Here is a 20,854-nt window from a genome sequence, read left to right on the forward strand (position 1 = left end):
CCCAAAATGTACTGGAATATAGGTGTCTTCATCTAGGCTTAATAAGCACAGTTCAGTCAAGTGTGATGTTTAGAGCCTGGGACTACCAGCCAGTGCATGCCCCAGGGCCCACCCTGTGGCACTTTTGGAACCTGTGGGTGTTTCCCCAGGCACTGGAAACCAAATTGCAACGATCGGTGTTGGGGGTGTCAGAGAGGCAGTTGGTAACAATCTCCTGCCTGTGCGTCCTCTCCTCCCCCACCCCAGACTCAGAGTAAAGATCTGAGCAAGGTGTCTACCAGCACCTTCTGGTCTTGGATGAAGCTCCTCCCCCTTCCCTCCCCTCCTCGTCCTCCTCACCCAAAGAGGCAGTGGCAAGACCATCCAAGACAGTGCCTCAGGACTCTTTCAAGGCATACCTAGAGCTATTAAAGTGGGTGGTGGCAAACCTGGGGTTGGAAGCAGAGGAGCTAGTGGAATCCTCTGACACCCTCCTTGACATTTTGGCCATGGTGGAGGAGTTCCTGGCTGTTCTAGAGGAAGAGAGAAATATGGCAAGAACCTCACTTCAAACAGCCTCTGACGTGGCGGACTCAGCGGCTGGGTATATCATTACGGCTGTGTCAATGAGACAAGCGTTGGTGGCTGCTATGTTTGGGACTGTTGATGGAGGCCCAGTAGTCAATTCAGGACCTAGGCCTGTTTGTGGAACAGACAGTCTCATGGTTACATGGACTTTAGGACTCTAGGGCTACTTTATGTTCTCTAGGTCTCTACACACTGGCCTCTGCCAGAAAGAGGTTTAAGCCACAGCAACCTCAAAGACCAGGAGGCCGAGCCCGACCAGAGCCCTACCGTAAAAAGGGCAAGGGCTACAAGCACCATCAAGGCCAACAACCAGCTTCTTCCTCCTATTTGGATGCCACCCACTACCTGCCTGGAAGCAAGCAGGCGTTTTGAGGGTGTGCCCAATGGCAACTTTCCAGTCTGCAGCCAGGATCCTGCATCCCTTTTGTTTTCAAGCCACCTGTTTCCTTTCCTCCCTGCTTGGACTGCTATAACATCAGACTAGTGGGTCCTCAGCACAGTAGTAGTAGGATATAACCTCCAGTTTATTTCTGTTCCCCTCTCCCCCGCTTCCCCGTCCCTTTTCATGGACCCAGTTCTTCTCCCTGCAAGATCTCGACACTGGATCGCTTTCTGGTGCCACCTGATGTATGACTTTCCGCCTGTCCTGCTTATCAGCAGGACCCTCATGAAGATCAAAAAGGATAAAGCCAGAGTTGTCATGATCACCCTGGCATGACCTTGCCAGCATTAGCTCGGCGTGCTCATGGACTTGGCAACAGTGGCCCTGTGGAAACTGTAATGAGTGGAAAAAATGCTAAGTCAGTCTGGTCTGACCAAGATATTGTCTGCACCTACCAATAACCAAAAATAACTTTGATTTCTTCTCCCACCGCTGTTCAGAGGTTACTCAAAAATTTTTCTACCTTCTGTTGAAAATCTTATACCTAGTTTTGAGAGTTTTTTTGCTGTCTTTTGTCCTTGTATTTAATATCACTCCAAAAGATGCATAGATTATACTGCTACCCTCACTGAAGAATCTTACAAACTCTATTTACATATTATTTTAAGTATCTTGGGCCTTATTCATGGCTGATGTAATTCAAATGGCTTTAACAGAGTCAGTTTTATGCTTGGGATGACTCTGTCCTCTCTACTCTAAACAATACAATTCAGGCTGAAATCCTGGGCCCAATGGGTAGGTCTACGCTGCAGCTTAGAAGGTGCCATTCCCAGCCCACTAGGCAGATTCACACTAGTGCACTAAAGCAGCAATGTGAACGTTAACACTGGAAGCAGCCTGGGTAGTTATCGTCCTTCTTACCTTTTGGACCTTTTCTATTCTCTTGCTGTGTAGAATGGAGCTCTAAATTCCATAGCCTGCATGTGACCTAACTTTTTTATGCAGTGCTAGAAAATAAAATCTCCCAAATGCATTCTTATTCTGCCTTTTGTCACACTCAGCTCCTTCTGATTTTGTGAAATTCACATAGTTTAGTTTAAATATACATTTCAGTGATGTTTGTTACTTGTATTTGGGGGGTAGGGAGGAATGCAATGTAGCACATAATAGGAATTTAAAGGATAGGGGCTTTTTAGAAGTAAGCTTTTTTCTTTTTTGGTGATTGGTTGTTTTTGCAGGGGTAGGGGAAGAATTACAGTTGATTTATGCAGGACCAAGATAAATTTGACCTCTAATCTAGAATTTTACTGTGAGTGAGATTCTTGCCTTTCATAATTTGCATCTTCATTGACTGAGGTAGAAGGTGTTTTTCATCGTTACATAGTGATTAATCACAGATGTAAATTCAGGTTCCTCCTGATACAGTCCTTTACCATGCTCACTGTGGTTGATTAATTATTAGGAGGCATAAATTGGTTGACCTGCATACCTCGTAGTCTTGATTTTTCGTTGCATTTCATGGTGTTCCAAAGAAGGTGAGCTGCTTTGGTAGGCTTTGCTGTTCCATGTCTACACAGTGCTGCAGTACAGGCAGCAAGGAGCTTCACCACCCTGGGGAGGAAGTCTGCTATGAGGGAGTACGGCAAGTTTTCCCCCGCACAGATGTGGGATCTCTACATCTCTTTTGGATGTTGTGTATGCCAGGGAGTGCACAGAGAAAGAAATATCTGTCCTACACTGCAATTGTGCCCTGTAGTGGAGCAGAAGCTCAAAGCAAGAGAAGCTCATTATGCTTTCCCATTTATTTTGTGCACCCGCAGAATAGCATAAACAATCTGATACAATCTGGTAATTTTTAGTACTTTCCTCCATTTCACTGATGTACCAGCTGTCTATTGATCCCTAGAAAAAATGTCCCTCAGACTTTCTAGTGTAGAAAGATAGAGACAGAAAAAGAATAAACTGTTATAATATGCTTCAAGAATATTAAATTCTTGCCCAATATCTTTTCTCTAATAAAGAACATCTCTCTTTCTGTGTAAGATTATGAAGTTGCTTGCACAATACTTTGACATGAGAGACAGCCATATTTGGCCCTGAATATTATTTCACTATTAAAGTGGGTCTTTATCTAGGGACTGGCAAATCACCGATACATTTAAAACACTGTATATGTCTTAGGCTGTTTTGTCTCCTTTCATTTTGGTTAATCTCTTGGACAAGGCTAATCACATCAAATCCTCTATTGAGCATTGTTGCTCTGTATGTTATAAAATAGCAAATTACATTAAATATCTAGTAGGTTTCAGGTTTCACTCCGTAAATAAATGTGGCTACTACATATCTTGGTACAGTGCATAATTGCTTAATTAAAAATTGTGTTCTTGAGTTTGAGTGTTTACATTGATTTATTTGAGATAATAAATCAGAAAAAATCCATAATATTTTTCTGTGTAGCTGTTTAGTTATGGCAGGAATGAACGATTAGTTTCAGATTATCAATAAAATGTAAATGTACAATAACAGAGTAATCTAGTAATGTTATTACTGTATATCCCTTTTCTTTTCTTACTCCATTTCCTCCTATTGTTTGTTATATGTATGCAGGACCAGAATTGCCCATGAGCAGAGAACTAGTCTCAGGCTTGTGCATTACTTCAGGCCAGCGTAAGCCCTCAAAATAGGATTTAAGTGGGAATTAATTGTCACATAGACTCTGTGCTGCTCCTCTGCGCACAGATGAATTTCAATTTCATTGTGTCATGTCTGAAATTAGACTGCAAACCCCTCTTGGGCAAGGACCATGTCTTTGTACTTTTTCTATAAAGCCCCTAATTCATTTTTGAGGGTTGTATAAATAAATTTTTAAAATTAGAATTTTGAAAATATATATGACTAAAAAAATACTTGGATCAAATTCATTCTTGGAGTGACTCAGGTGAAATCAGAAAAATTATATCAGGGTTCAATTTGCTCCCTTTTGGCTATCTTTGTATTAGAAGTAATATTTTTTGCTTCAAGAACTTAAGTAATATGCCTTAAATCTGAAACAAATTGTATAGATTCTGCTCTTATATCAGTGTAAATCTGATGTAACTCAGTTGAAATCCGTGGCCTTATCTGAGGCTTAATCTGGTATAACAGAGCAGAATTTGGCCCAAAATTTCAAGGTAAAATTCTCACCTTACATATTTTCCTTGTCTGTTACAGGTCAATGCACAAACTGACACAGCTGGAGAGGCTTGACCTAGGCAATAATGAGTTCTCTGAGCTGGTAAGGAAAAATGTTTTGGTAGAGTGTGTGTGTATGTGTATGTGTGTGTGTGTGTGTTAGACCTTTTGACATGGAGAATTAAATTTTTAACTTAAAAGATGTTTTGGCACTGGTCACATTTATTAGTAGAATAATGAATTTGCCATGGCTCAAGAGGATTGGTAATGGAATTACAGGACCTTTCAATTCCAGCAAGCTGTTTGAAATCAGCTCAAAGTTGGAAGTGAATGAATATCAATAACAACTAATAGATGTGGGAGGCCTGCCAATATGTGAAATGAATTGGTGATCCCATCATAGCTACTTATGAACAGGTGTTAATATTTCCAAAGCTAGTGCCACATTTGGCACTATGTGGCATACTTACTAGCAGGGGTAAACTTTTCAAAAGCACTTATGTGACTTAGGAGCCTAAGTCCCATTGACTTTCACTGAGGCTCCTAAATGCCTGTTATTTTTGAAAATGGGACCTAAGTTATTTGGGTGCTTTGGAAAATTGTTCTCTCTCATTAAAGAGAAAAAGGACTAATTTAACATCGTCTATGGGTGTGTTTCTATTATTTCAGGGATGAGACACTTTTGTGGGGCAATGTGAGGAAATTTAAACTGATCTTCTGTTGTGCTTATTCTGTAGATAGATAGAGGAGCTATTAATCCAGCACATTTATTAGGCACTAAGTTCCTTCTTTCTATGAGTCTATCTTAGGTATTTCTATAGTACCATCACATTAACACCTAAATTACAACTTTTTATAATATGATGTTTTCCCACCTGTATCTGTAAAGCAGCTAGCACACAATTGACATTATATAAATAACCATTAATATTTAACGGTAAACAATGTCAGCTTGATCATCAGCAGTGGGCTTCTAAATAATATTGCGTTCCATCAATTAAAACAATAAATTCTGAATGAGCTGATGAATAACAAATTATTCAGCAATTTGTGTTTGGTGTTCTAAAGTTCAAGAGAGGTTGAGGCCACTTTGTACCACTGCTGCCTCATCCTCTATCAGACTTTCAACTGCCAGAGATCTGTCATGGTCCAGATCTTTGTAAAACAGCATGTTTGTATGTACCAAAATTTTGGGACAGTTTCATCTCTTGTGTGTGGTATTATGAGGAATTAGCTGCAGTAAGCCTATCTGTGAGAAAGCACAGAAGTCCATTAAGCTGTAAGCTTTTTATTTGAAAAGTAAGATTTCTTCACAAACAATTTTGAAGCTGTCATTGATTAGGATATGTTTGCTCTTTCCAGAAAGTCCAAAGATATATATAGAAAAATTTCTTTATTTGGATATTATGCAGCAAAATAGATGCCAACATTATTGTCTGAAAGAGATGTGCTTTATTTCAGAAATAAGAAATGGATCTATTAGGATGGAAATGGTGAAAATTTCTGGTTGAGTGAAAAATGTGTGCACAATATAATGGGTAAAAGTGAACTCAGGACCCTATATCTGAATTCTCATGGTGTATGAAAAATCCATTAGGTTGCATAGGTATAATAGAACAGGATTTGACCCATTTCCTCCAATATAAATAATTTCTGAGGAACTGCATGTGAAGTAAAAATTGTCATTAATCATAAATCCAGGTAAATTCTTATTAGAGAAAACCAGTTATAAGTCTGTATGTTTAGTTGTACGCATATATTGTTGGCACTGCAGTGCAAACCATCCATTTCTGACTGGCATGCATAATATGTTAAAACTAATTCTGAAGCATTAGTGACATTACTTTTCACTACAATGGAGTGCTCTTTTGCATAATTGTATAAATCACAGAACGGGAGGAGGTTTTAAAAGAAGAAAATTTCTATCAGATATATCATTGGAATCACAGAGATGGAAAAAGAAAGTCAAAATATAAACAGTTATAGTATATGAGAATTTTTTTAAATGTATGATCAGACATTTTGAAGTAATAATACTTGTAGGAAAGGAGACAGGAGGGGAGAAGTTGCAGGGATTGTGATTGTTGAAATCATCTAACATTTCTCATGGAAATAGGAGTTTCTTTCTTGGAAAACATTTCACACTAGCTCTACTACTGTCAAAGATTATACTTTGTGGGTGACTTGTCTACCTTTTGAATATCCAACAGTCATTAAGGTTCCTCATTCTGGACTGATCCAAGCCAAACTGAAGACAATGGAAAGACTGCCATTGACTCTAATGGTGTTGGATCAGGTCCATCATCTTTGATTAGGATGGCGTTTGCTGTCATTTTATAAAAACAAACAAAACTTTAAAATAAACACTCATTTCAACGTATTTGAAACATCCACTAGCATCCCAATGTCCCTATGTAGCAACATGCTCATTATGATTTTCTTTCTTGATTATTGTAAACATCTTGATGATTATTGATATATACAATATTTAATAGGAGAAGATAGTTCTTTGAGATGAAGCAAGACTGTATAACCACCCAAACTTCCCAACCCATTTTCAGATAAAACTCACCTTTTCATATACCATAAATGTGTTTCTAGCAAAAAAAAGTGGTTTGTACAATTCCTTCTCTCTTAAAGTTCCACAGGTAAAAATATGGATTCAAACCTTTGAAACAGGTTTTACATCTCAAAACTAATTATTATTAATTCATAGTTTGAAATATCTGTGTAAAAAACATTTGTAAAAATCAGTCTGTTTGAGGAAATTTCACTGACCCCTCTGCCAAAGATCTACATTCAACAAATAAACTGCATGCTACCAGAGCTGAGGAAAATTCAGAATTTCCATCTCATGGGAAATTCCAACATTTTGACATTTATTTTTGTCTCAAATAGGAACAAAAAGTTGTAATTGTAAATTTTTTCACTGATTGGAAATTAAAAAAAAAATTGGAATTTTGATTGAAATGAAACATTTCTACATTCCCAAAATCAAAATGTTTTATTTTGGTTTGTTGAACTGATCAGAAACAGTTTTGGGTCAGTTCAACATTAAAAATAATTTTCCTGTTGTGGTATAGTGTCTCATGGGAGTTGTAGTTCAGGATCCTTATGCCCCGGCCTGGTACCATTCTTCCCTGTGGGTCAGGTTCCCTGGCTGGACTATGTTTTTTCTTGTGACTTCTATAGTGCACCTGGTCTTCCAGAGAGCCTAGCTGATTTTGAGTGGCTGGCCTTTGTAAATGCAGTAGGTCCCGCTCTGCTGTTGCAGAACAGGTGCTCCCAGCTGGCCTTGTTGAAGGGGTGGGGCTGCACCTGGGGCTATAAAGGGTTAGAGGGAGTTCCAGAAAAGGGCTGGATATGAGAAGGAACTGGCTGAGGGAGAGTGAGTCAGAGAGAGGTAAGAAGTTGCAGTAAGCAAGAGTGTCAGAGTCCCCTGAGTGGGAGGCAGTGAAAGCCAGAGAAGCAAAAAATGAGCTGAGGAACTGATTTTGGTTGCTTGTATAAGTAGGGACAATAAAAGCCTGCCTAAAAAGAAGACTGCAGGGGTAGTAGTAAGCTGGGGAGAAGCCCTGCCTTATGACACTGGCTAATAGGGGAGAATGGGGTTCTGAATGACAACTTCCATAAGGCAGTGCACTGACAGGGCAATGCAGTAAAGCATTTCAGGTCAGTTCAATGCAACAAAATATTCCGATATCATGAACTGACCCAAAACAAAATATTTCTTTTTGATTTTTCCTGATGGAAAATTTTTGCAAAATGTACAAAAATCAATACTACAGAAAGACAGATTTCCTATTTTAGCAATCTAGTTTTAAGTGTAATAAAAAAATTAGGCTAATGAAGTTAGTTTCATGAATGAAATGTTGCCCAGTCTTACATGATGCAAGTATCTGAAGCCTGCTAATATAGCTGATTCTTGATTTTTTTGTTTCCACAAGCAGTAATTTGACTAAAAAGCTGAAGTATGTCTGAGACATATGATATTCAGAGAGAGGGTCTTGCTATCTCTAAAGTCTTCTAGTCTTGAAAAAAGTGGATCCTTAAAATTATTGCTAAGAATGAGGATTTGGGAGATATAGGTAATTCAGAAGTGCATTAGGTGCTCCAGTAGCTCAGCAAAGTGTACACTGTTATGCTGCCCTCACTGTTAAGACTGTGTATTATGCCAAAAGTAAAATTTAACCTAAGCTCCAAACTAAGACTTAGTCTTTCAAGTCAACACATCTATCCTGAAGCTCCACAGTCCTGACTTTTGTTCTGTTTCATTCAGAAATTACATTTTGACAGCTGACAATATTCTAATTGCATCAAGGACTTCTAAGGCCTTTGAATCCATTTCTACTGAGATTTCCTATACCATTTGATAAAGAGCAATAATGTATGTAAATTAAAGAACTGTACTGCTTAATTAATTTTATTTCTGAAAGTCTGATGTAGATGATTAATATATTTATAAAGAACAAAGGAGGACAGGGAAACCATTTGAAAAAAAATACAGAATTAATGAGCGTGTCAATTACACTATTTATTTTTTCTCTAGCCTGAAGTTCTGGAACAAATACAAAACCTAAAGGAATTGTGGATGGACAATAATTCACTTCAGATGCTACCTGGGGTATGGACATTTATATTATGTAATTATTTTCTTGTAAGAGATAATGAATACGTGTGTGTGTGTGTGTGTGTGTTTGTGTGAGTGTGCGCATAGAGGGATTATTTTCATTTAATAATAGATGGAGATCTCCATCATAGAATGTGCTATGAAATAAAACAAGACATTTTAAATGTTGCATTATTGCACAATAATACTGAAATGAGGAAATATTGCTCTATAGTAGCATTGTATAATTCTGTTGAATTTTGTTTTAATATGTGAAAATTTCCACTTTATTTGGTTTTTGGTCATACATTTGTAAATTGTCATTTTCTTTAACTATATGTGTTTTTGAATGCTAGGGTAGTTATTGTGTTTTCCTGTCAGATGGAAGGAAAATGGATGTTGATACATCTGGGCTTGGTTAAGCTGAAAATAACTTCTATGACAGATGGGCTATGGAAGCTTGGCGAGCACTGTGGATTGCACTGCCCCAGAGGCTGTTTGTCAGGGTGAAAATCCCCTCTCTTTAGTTACTTCTGGGATACCTCAGTAGGCTTTCAATGCTACCTTCTGAAGAAAAAAACCCCTCTTATTCCACCTAGCCCAGTTGACCTATTTAGTGGGCAGACACTTGTGAATGGTCTCATAGGAAAAAGAAAAACTGAGTATACTCAGAGTCTTTCATACATCCTGATGTAGGAGAAGACACATCCATGGCTTACATGTATAATCTGAGGCCTAAATCTCCTCATGATTCACTCTGTGCTTTGTTGTTGTGGCACAAAGACACTGTATAGTGTAACATCTAGAGAACCAAATACTACATGCACACTTCTAATTCAAACAATGTACCCATTAAGCCAAATTCTGGCCCTATCTGTTTGTGCTCAGAGTCAAAAACATCCTCACAGCACTAATCTACTCAGTGCCTGCAGATACCTCAGTCTCTTCTCAGAGAGCGTCTTTCAGGTGCAGTCAGATAATCTTTATGTGGCCACCTCTCCAAGAGTTAAGTCTGTAAAATCAACCTCTCCACTCCAGCTGGGGCACGATGAATGCAGATAATCCAGTGAGGGAAGTGGAGTTTCATTCCCAATTGTTTCATCCAGGGATATTGAATGGTATGTGCAGAAAAGAGAATCTCAGCCGACTGCTCTAAAATGGACTGAAAACAAGAATGGGAACAGGGACTTTGAGAATGTTTGTTTCCTCCTCTGTACTTCAGGCCAATCCATTTCTCTCACACTGGTGAGAGACACTGAGGAGTGATGATGGTGTTCCAGAGATGGGAAGCTACCCTCTGCCCCCATTTCTTTACTAGGCCCAACAATCCTAGGAACAGCTGACCAGTTGCAGAGCTGAGTTACTTGGCAATAAGATTTCCCTGCTTGTACAGGAAACACTGGATGTAGTTTATTTAGGTCACAACTTTATTCTTAAATATCTGTGAGTATCTGGCAGATAAAAGTGTACAGTGCAGGTAATTCTGTAATCATTTCAATATATCCCCAGGTGGCTTCTGTCAGCCCTCCCCCTTACCCAGCCAACCTGCTGCTAGGACCTCACCATTCCCCCCCCTTGTATGAGGGTTAATGGGGGACTATCGAGGAGGGGGGCTTTAGGTCCCTGAGTCCACCCGTTTCAGCTCCTTTACCTTTACAGGATATCTCTTTAAATACTTTACCAATCCATTTTATTTGACCACTGTATTCCTTCATTACAGAGTACATGCACTGCCCCATGTTTATATAATGAGTTGCACCATCATAGCCTAACTCCCCTTTCATGTTTGCCCCAACTAAGTCCCCCTGAACCTGTGTGGGGAAGGTGAAAAAAACTCCAATCCTGCTTCATCTTGGCCAGTCAGGCGGTGAGAGAAAAATTCCTTCCCAGCTCTCTGAGAAAGGAGTGACTAGCACAGTACTCACAGCGGATCCTGTGTATTTCACCAGCGGAACCCAGTATTTCACCACTTTCACAGGAGGGAGGGTGGGTGCTACTCCAGGTAAAAGATGGCTTTTCCTGCATTGGTGTGAACCTATATAGTCTCCCCTCTCTTCTGGTCACCTGAGGGGGTTGGGTCAGCGTCCCCATACTACCTGGTCTGTAGCTCTCTAGTCCTTAAAGAGGTGCACACTTTTTCCAACAAGCAAGACAACAGCCACAACTGCTTAATGTACAGGGAGGTCATTTGTGCTAACAGGACTCTACTAGGAAGCTAATTAACCTTACTGCTTAGACTAGGTTCTAAGTCAAAACCAAGTTGGCAGCTATGAGATCAAATGTAATACATCCTGTATACATTTTTAGAAACATTCAGGAGAAACCTACTGGTTTATCTCGAGATAATTTATGGATATTCTTCCATTTTTACCATATAATGCATTTAACATACTTAGCAATGTGAGAATATCAATGGCCTATGCAGTCCTTTTCCTGTTTCTGACAGTGACCAGTACTGGGTGTTTCAGAGTAAAATGTAAAATCTCTATTAATGAACAACTATCCAATAAGATGCAGTCATAGTGCAGAGCTCTCTGCACCTTTTCCTTGGCCTTTCCAAGTGCTCCTCCCTCTGCAATCAGGCTTTTACCCATGCCTGGGAGGAATCCTGCAGTTTTCCCACTCTTAGACTGGGGCCAGGACTACAGTACCCTGTGGGTGGTTTTTTAACACAATAAGAGATTTAGACACAATAAAAGATTTAGACACATATTTCTTACTCTTAGGCTTACGTAGGCATAGCTAATTACAGACACCCATACCTCTGAGGAGTGGGATTCAGACTGCTCCCCAGCAGTTTCTGCCTCACTCTTTGCCTGTTCTTCAGGGACTGCCCCTTTATGTATCTCAGAGTTCTTTGTTTCACTTTCTCCCACCTGAATTCCCACTCCTGTAGCTCAGCATGGTCTGAAGTAAAACTTAAAAAATGAATGATACCTATATTCTCCTTTCTTCTTATGTGGCATCTCCATTACTGGAGGTTTGCAACCATAGTAGACGTTCTGTACAATCCTCTGCTAATCTCTTTATGGATGAATAATCCTTTTGATCCACCCAGGATACCACATTGTCTATCCAAGAGCTTCTTTTTCTTCGAGTGCTTGCTCATGTTGATTCCATTCTAGGTGTGCATGTGCCCACATGCGGGGTCCTCAGAGATTTTTCCCTTAGCAGTATCCGTAGGGCTGGCTGTGGTGCCCCTTTGAGTGCTGCGCTCATGCATCGGTATATTAGGTGCTGCCGGCCCTATGCCCTTTCAGTTCCTTCTTACTGCCCATGGTGGGTAGCCAGAACACCTTTCCTTGCATAGCAAGGGCTAGCGGTTTCGTCTTGTCTGACTTCGAGCCTTAGGGCTTCATAAATAGGTGTTTATAGTAGTTAATGTTAAGTAGTTGTTAAATGTGGTTAGGAGTCAGAAGTTAAAGTCCCAGTGAAGAATTTGCACCTGGTGGGGCATGCCCCAGTCTCTAGGGTTTAAGCCCTGTGTGGACTGTAAAAGGCCTATGCCTGTAAGTGACCCCTATAGCAGCTGCCTCAAGTGCTTGGGGAAAATCACATGTGAAGGAGAAGTGTCATATTTGTAAAAATTTCTGACCAGGGACTTGGAAAGAGTGGGATATTCATTTGCGGGCTCTCCTCATGGAGGCTGCCCTATGTCCGGCTTCTGAGCTGTCCCACAAAGACTTGCCTAGTATGTTGGCCCCCTGTTGCCAATGCCCAGAAAGAAAACAAAGAAGCATGGCTTCCTAGCACTGGGCAAGAAAAGCCATGGGGCATCAGGCAAAGGACCCAGTTTGGGCCTCCCTTCCACTCCGGAGCCACATGGACGTGTGTCTCCACAGTCAGGGCCTGTAGCCCCTTAAAGGATTCACCACCGACTCTTGGGAGTGGTAGAGACCCAAACTTCTGGTGGCATTGATGCCTTCCCAAACTTCACCAGTGCTGGGAAAGCAGAGGCCTCCACCAGCATGTGCCTCAGGAAGCAGCAAAGGCTCCCTATGAGGGCAAGCCAGCTGCTAAGACCCGTGAGGGGGCTGTGGAGCCTCACCGATCCTCCAAGACAAGGCAGTGCTCTCCATCTCTGTACTGCAGATCTCCGATGTCACAGCCCAGATCCTCTGGGGCTCACCCTCCATCACCAGCATTGCAATTGCAGTCCCCGCCATCTTGACACAGATTGCCTAGGAGGAGGTGCAAGTCAAGTCTCCGTACTACAGGCACTGTTCGCCCTCCCACCAGTCGTCGCCTTGGTGCAGATCTCGGTCCTCTGTCCCAAGGGAGCACTCCCTGTTGTGATTCCGGTCCACCCCGGCACTGGTCCCTTCAATACTGGCACCGATCCTCTCACTCCAAACACTGGTCTCTGGCATCGACGCTCAGCAGGCAGTCAGAGGCGTCGATGGTCCTGCTGTGGTTACCAGAAAGGGATTCCACCGGCATAGAAGGGCAGTTCAGCCCCTCGCCAAGACTGCATCGGCGTTTGGGCACCTGAGGCTGCACCAGCATCTCTGGCGCTGCCTTGCAGCACGGCGAGTGCAGTGGCCATATTAGAGTGCCTGGGCACGCCGGTGATGACAATGTCCCCTTTACACTGCTCATCTACTGCCACCTCGGAGCAACAGCTGGGGGTACCGGCAGCACTGGATTCGATGGGTGAGACTCAGAGATCGGGGTAGAGGAGACAGCGCCCATTCCAAAACTATCCTCCCCCACGGGGAATGATGCCTTCCCTGGCAGTACAGTCATTGTCATCATCCCCGGATGAGGCAGTCGCGGGACCCTCAAGGGCTAGCCCGCCTGACAATTTTAAAGAACACTAGGCCCTGCTGCAATGGGTGGCCAAGAACTTGGGCCTAGAGATGGAGGAGATGGCCGAGCAGGCAGACACCTTGTTCAATGTCCTCTCACCCTCTACCCTAGCACATGTTGCACTACCAATGCATGATGGAGTCTTGAAAATTGCCAAGGCCCTCTGGCAAACCCCGTTGTCCATCCCTCCCACCTCCGAAAGGGCAGAAAAGAAGCAGGGGCACACTAATTCAACTCCCAAAAATACTGGACCTTTTGGGGAGAAAAATTTATTTAACAGCCAGCCTGCAATTCTGGGTGGAAAACCATCAGGCCCTCTTGGGTGGGTACAATTTTAACATATGGTACTCCTTTCATAAGTTCAAAGAGTCCCTCCCTCAGGTTCTGGCCCAGGAATTCAGGATCCTGGTGGAGAAGGGCACCACGGTGGCTAGGTGCTTTCTCCAGATCACGTGGAACTCGGCAGCTAGAGTGGTCGCATCGGCAGTGGTCATGAAGTGCAGCTCCTGGCTTCATACCACCGGCCGGTCCCAAGAGATGCAGACCTCTATGCAGGACCTCCTATTTGATGGGAACAGTCTCTTTTTGGAGCAGACTGATGTGAGGTTGCATGGGTTAAAGGACGCTGCAGTCTGCATGGAAGCAGTTCCGGCCACCCCCACCACCAAGGCCTTAGCAGCTTTGTCAGTGGCCTGCAAGGGGAAGGGATAGAAATATGAGCTTCCGTTGTAGATGCCCTTCCTTCACCCATGCAGCCTGGCACTGCAAAGCATCCCAGGGTCCAGAAGTGCTCATTTGGAAGATATGCTCGAGAGCGACACCCCAGTCAATTCCCTGGATCCATCTTGTTCTTTCCTTGACTATTTTCATCCATTCGGCCTGGTCGTGGGTCACTTTGGATCACTGGGTGATGGACATAGTATCTCAGGGCTATACCCTGCAATTTTTGACTGCCCCTCCTTCCCCATCCTTCTTCAGGGTCCCTTCTCATGAGCAACTCCTTGTCCAAGAGGTTGAGAAAATCCTGCACCTTGGGGCAGTGGAGGAGGTGCCTCGGGACATGAAAGGAAAAGGGTTTTATTCCCACTACTTCCTAATCCTGAAGGCAAAAGGGGGCCTCAGACCCATTCTGGACCTGCGTCGCCTCAACAAGTCTCTCAGAAAGTTTGAAGTTTCACATGGTCTCCCTGGATCCGGTACGCTGCCCTTGACTTGAAGGATGCCTAATTCCGTATTCCAAGGTCACAGATGTTTCCTCCAGTTCATAGTGGGTGGATGCCATTTTCAATTCACAGTGCTGCCCTTTGGCCTCTCATTAGCCCCGAGGGTGTTCACAAAATGTATGGCGTCAATGGCTGCTTAGCTGAGACATCTGGCTCATCAAAGTACAAGTGCAGAGAAGCCTTGATCTGGTGTGTTGCACCTGCTGCGACATGGGACTGTTAATAAATGAGAAAAAATCCACCTTTAATACTGGTCCAGCTAATAGAATTCATTGGGGCGATTCTTGACTCCATACGACCGAGAGCCTTTCTTCCAGAAGTGTGTTTTTAGGCCACGTTGGAGCTGATCTTCTATGTAAAGAACCACCCGCTCACCATGGCTCACAACTGCCTGTGGTGGTTGGGCCACATGGCCACGTGGCCATGGCTGACATACATGATCAGCCATGCTCGGCTCCATGTCCAGCCTCTGCAAGCGTGGCAAGTGTCTGTCTATATCCTCAACAGGCACAACCTAGACTAGGTAATCAGGGTGCTGGACCCCATCAAGTCGTTCCTGGATTGGTGGTTGGACCCCAGGTCAGTGTTGGAGGGAGTCCCCTTTGCAACCCTATTGCTGATCCTGGTATCTGATGCTTTGGATCTTGGCTAGGAAGTGCACCTGGGTGAGATAAGCACCCAGAGACGCTGATTGTGGGACAATCTGGCCTCCAGATCAACGTCAGGGAGCTCAGAGCGGTTTGCCTGGCCTGCCAGGCTTTCTTGCCCCTTCTGAAGGGCAAGTGGTGCAGATCCTGACAGACAATACCACCGCAACGTATTACATCAACAGGCAAGGCAGTGCCAAGTCTTTAGCCCTTTGTCAAGAAACTCTCTTCCTTTGGGTTTTTTGTGTGTGGCATGCCATCCATCTGATACCTGCATACCTGCCTGAAACCAGGAATGTCTGAGATCATCTCAGGAGGACTTTCTCATCTCACCACGAGTGGTTGCTCTATCTGAGGCAGGCCGCATAATCTTCCAGAGGTGGGGGACCAGCAGGTAGACCTATTCGTGTCCAGGCAGAACAGAAAGTGCCATGTGTTCTGTTGGATCCAGGAGATGGACGCCTTTTTCATTCTGTGGCCGGGAGTGCTGATATATGCCTTCCTCCCTGTGCTGTGAAGATCAAGCAAGACAGAGTGAGAATTATCCTAATAGCCCCCATGTGGCCTTACCAGCACTGGTTTGGCACGGTGCTGAGCCTTTCTGTAGCTGCCCCACTGGCCAGGTCTGCTGTCCCAGAACCACGGCAGCCTTTTGCACCTGAACCTGGAGGCACTGCATTTGATGGTTTAGCTCCTGCATGGCTAAGCATGGACAAACGGGTATGCTTCGCCCATGTTCAGCAGGTCTTGCTGGGTAGCAGAAAACCCTCCACCAGAGCTACTTACCTGGCCAAATGGAAAAGGTTAATGTGCTGAGCCTCAGAACAGCATATTCAGGCCAAGCAGGCCCCGCTGCAGGAGATCCTGGATTATCTGCCACACCTCAAACTCCATGGCTTGTCCCTGTCATTGATCAAGGTCCACCTTGCTACTGACTTGGCTTTTTATCCTCCAGTCCAAGGCTGGTCGATCTTCAGTTATACTTATGACATGACAGCATTGTTTTTGAAAGGCTAGGAGCATTTATACCTGCAAGCCTGGGATCCCATCCCTCCCTGGGAACTGAATCTTGTGCTGTCGAGGCTTATGGGGCTTCCTGCTCTCTCTTGCTTCTCTCCTGGAAAGTTTCGTTCCTGATCGTGATAACGTCAGCGCACAGGGTGTGTGAGATCAGGGCACTTACTTTGGAGCTGCCCTGTATGGTCTTCTACAAGGATAAGGTCCAGCTGCGAACACATCCAGTGTTTCTACCCAAGGTCATTTCCCAGTTTCATACTGGCTAGGACATACTTACCCATCTTCTTTCCAAAGGCTCATGCATCAGATGAGGTGCACAGGCTACACACTCTGGACGTCAGGAGGGCATTGGCCTTCTATATAGATAGAACAAAGTCATTCCGTAAGTCAACGCAGTTGTTCATTGCGGTGTCTGCTCAGAGGATTTCATCCTGGATCATGGCCTGCATCCGCTATTGCTATAAGCTGGTGAAGGTGCCTGTGATGGCACACTTAAGGCACAAGTGTTGTCAGCGGCCTTCCTGGCACAGGTGCCAATCCAAGAGATCTGTAAGGCCGCTACCTGGTCCACACATTTGCATCTCATTATACACTTATCCAGCAAGCTCGAGATGACACTGACTTTGGCAGAGCAGTGCTGCAAGCTGCAAGACCATGAACTCTGAGCCCATCTCCATTGATACTGCTTGTGAATCAACTAGAATGGAATCAACATGAACAAGCACTCAAAATAAAAATGGTTTCCCACCTCTCATAACTGTTTTTTTTTAGATGTGTTGCTCATGTTCATTCCATTACCTGCCCTCCTGATCCTCTCTCAGAGTTGCTGGCAAGAAGGAACTGAAAGAGCATAGGGCTGGCAGCGCCTGATATACCGCTGCATGAGCACGGCACTCAAGGGGGCGCCACAGCTGGCCCTACAGATACCGATAAGGCTAAAATCTCTGACGACTGCATGTGTGGGCATGCGCACACCTAGAATGGAATGGACATGAGCAACACGTTTCAAAGAACAACAGTTAAGAATGGTAGATAACTGTTTTTTCTGCCTTGTTCTTTGTATATCAATTGTCTCTTCCAGTGCCCATGAACATGCCTTGCACTGAATCTCTTAAAAGGTGCCCTAAACTCAAAATATTTCTTTTCACACAGTTTTCATTCATCTGGCAAGCGTTTTCTGAGTTCCTATTAGCTCTAATACTTTTTTGTTGGTTAATTATCTATCCATGATATTTTCAGAATTCTTCTAATACCATAATTCAAAAATTTATTTTTTTCAATGGTCTGCATCTCCATGTTTCATATCTGTATTTTAATAATGACCAAATGTAAGTTCTCTTTTAAATACTAATAAATATGAAACTATTATCCCCTTTCCTGCATACCTGGAAGTAATCTGTGCTTGAATTAACTACTTGTAATCATAAAGCAAAGAACACAGAAACAAAATAAACAGGTGGAACATATATCATTCATAAAATACTATAGGCAGCTCCCATGTCCTTCATGGATGTCCATGAGGGAATCAAGGCAGGGGCTATTTTTGTTTATGTATTTAAACATGAGTATTGAGATCCCTCATTTAATTTTACAGTAAGAACAAAGTAATTACTGTAGATCAGTGGTTTTCAAATTGTGGAATTTAAGGCAGTGGGTTGCGGCGGCTCTGTCTCTGACTGGGCCATTAAAAGTCCTGTCAGTGGTGCTGCCCGGCTAAGGCAGGCTAGTCCCTACCTCTTCTGACACCGTACTGTGCCTCGGAAGCAGCCAGCAGCAGGTCCGGTTCCTGGTTGGGGAGCCACAGGGCTTTGCGTTCTGCCCCAGCCCCGGCTAATGGGAGCAGGAGGCGGGGGCAGTGCCTGCGGGCAAGAGCCACATGGAGTTGCCTGCATGCCTCCACCTAGGATCTGGACCTGCTGCTGGCTGCTTCCAGGGCGCAGGGCAGTCTGCAGTGCCAGGACAGGCAGCAAGCCTGCCTTAGCACCCCTACTGCGTCACTGACTAGGAGGCACTCAAGGTAAGCCCGCAATCCCTTACCCCAGCCCTGAGCCCCCTCCAAACCCAGAGCCCCTTCCTGTAGCCATGTCCCCACCCCAGAGCCTGCATCCACAGCCCAGAGCCCTGACCCCCTCCCTCACCCCAACCCTCTACCCCAGCCCTGAACCCCCTCCCCAAACTCAGAGCCTCCTCCTGCATCCCAAACCCCTCATCTCCAGCCCCACACCAGAGCCTGCACCCCCAGCCCAGAGCCCTAACCCCCTCCAACACCACAACCCGCTCATCCCCAGCTCCGTTGGGTCGCTGGCATCAACAATTTCTTCAACTGGGTCACTAGAAAAAAAATTGAAAACCACTGTTGTAGATTGTAACAGCACTTGAAAGAAGAATAATTATCTTGTCACTACTGTAGGTCCACCTCTGCCTATTTTTTCAATATGTTTATTCTACATGCAAGTTCAATAGATATAAACTTCAGAAAAATCACAAGCACTGCTTATGTTAATTTTTCCAGGTGAACTTTTATGTCATGAATAATGTGCCAATGCTACTCTAGCGGACCAAAAATCATTTCCTTTCTGAATGTTACATTTGATTTGTCAGATGTGATTTGTCATGGATACATCTTTAAAATTATAGTTGTCATTTTTACTAGGACTACAGCTTTTTAAAAAGTATTAATTACCTAACTTCAGTTTAGGCTGTTTAATGTTAAACAGATTTTGAGAGAGATCCCAAAAGGCTACAGAATTCCTTAGGGTAACCAAATTGATCATTGATGGTACTGCTGCAGCTCAAACATTGTATTTGGGCAGTGAATTATTGCCTTTTAAGATCCAGCCAGATTTTAAGTCAGCATCCATAATTGTATAAAATTTAGATCATATCGGCTTCACCCCTAGAAAGACTCATTCATGTGCCTAGTGTCACACTGAGGACAATGACAACTGGGGCTGTTCTACAATGAAAACTTACATTGGCATAGCTTTGTCTGTCTGACGTGTCAAAAATACACATCCCTGGGAGATGTAACTATGTCTGTCTAACCCCCAGTGTAGACAGTCCTAGGTTGACGGAAGAATTCGTCCATTAACCTAGCTTCTACCTGTTGGAGAGGTGGATTTACTACAGTGATGGCAGAACTGCTGCTGTTGCTGTAGTAAGTGTATACACTGAAGCCCTATAGTGGTGCAGCTGCAGCGTTTTAAGTGTAGATATCACCTAAGTATAGACTGATTGTGTGAGTAAGAGTTCCTAGGATTGGTTCCTAGTTAAAGAACCAATGACACTTTAGTGATTTTTTTTTTATTTTGAATAAACAATTTTTTTTGCAAAGTTGATTGGGTTGGTACATCTAAACAACAAAAAACAAGCAATGATTGATTTTCCAATTGCCTGGAATGATAGCAAATTTTAGAGGATTTGTAATGCTGATGACCACCATTTTATTAGGCTTTATATAGTAACATAATTTTTAGAAATAACATCAACTGTTTTCAACTTTCTCAGATGTCAGTCCTTCATTTTGTGGTTATCTGAATAGGAAAGCTCTCAAATCAGATTAATTTTATTGAAGCAACAGCAATCTGGGTAAAAATAAACATTCAGATAGCAAAAGATAAGCCTGGGCTACTACTGCATGTTTCTGTTAAGCATTAGAGATTCCTATGGAATGCATATCTGCTCAGCTAACCCTGTTTATACCATGTCGTTAAGTCTATAGGGAAGTTAAAGCAGTTGGTGTACCTGGATATGTCAAAAAACAGGATAGAAACTATTGACTTGGATGTATCAGGATGTGAAGCACTTGAAGATCTCCTATTGTCATCCAATATGTTACAACAACTGCCAGACTCTCTAGGTGAGAAGAGTAAATGCTGATTGATAAGCTTTTAATTTTGTTGGTGTTATTTATATCTCTGCAACAGAGATGGGCCTGAGTTACCAAGCTAGAATCCAGACCTGAATATAAACTACCCCCAAGTTCAAGAGTTGTTTATATTTGGTGCTCTGGTTCAAATTGCAAAGATAAGATCAGGATCTGCATCTAGATACAAACTTTCCCCATGTTTGGAGGAACTGAGATCTGGTGTTCTAGTTCTGGATCATCTCTATTTCACAGTAAAGAAAGGTGTTATTGGTCAAGTCAATCCAATGTAAATTTGATAGTGTTTATGACAGTCCATTTATATATACTAATTGCTTTAAAATCCAAGGGACAAATCCTGCCCTGTTACAATGGTGCAACCGAAATTGACATCAATGGGGATGCACCAATATAAGTGGGAGAAGACATTGTGTCAAAATATTTTATTTTCTGTTTTTGATTATTTGGTTTACATATAATTTTCTAATGGAATTATTATTACTTCTGCAATTACAGATACTTACAAAACAAATATGCATATTCCTGTAAAGAATTACTTTTTTG

The 20,854-nt window shown here is 43.0% G+C and overlaps 1 protein-coding gene across 10 annotated transcripts in view; it reads left to right on the top strand.

The window, feature by feature from the left end:
* Positions 1 to 20,854, top strand: part of LRRC7 (leucine rich repeat containing 7) — a 342,753-nt gene that overhangs the window by 208,800 nt on the left and 113,099 nt on the right. For all 10 annotated transcript variants that reach the window (XM_075067709.1, XM_075067704.1, XM_075067702.1 and 7 more), the window contains 3 exons: positions 4,160 to 4,223; positions 8,670 to 8,744; positions 20,140 to 20,284. In XM_075067709.1, the coding sequence (XP_074923810.1) occupies positions 4,160 to 4,223; positions 8,670 to 8,744; positions 20,140 to 20,284 (284 nt within the window). The remainder of the gene's footprint in view (positions 1 to 4,159; positions 4,224 to 8,669; positions 8,745 to 20,139; positions 20,285 to 20,854) is intronic.

Source organism: Chelonoidis abingdonii, chromosome 7, assembly GCF_003597395.2.
Source record: "Chelonoidis abingdonii isolate Lonesome George chromosome 7, CheloAbing_2.0, whole genome shotgun sequence".
In the NCBI taxonomy this organism is placed as follows: domain Eukaryota; kingdom Metazoa; phylum Chordata; order Testudines; family Testudinidae; genus Chelonoidis; species Chelonoidis abingdonii.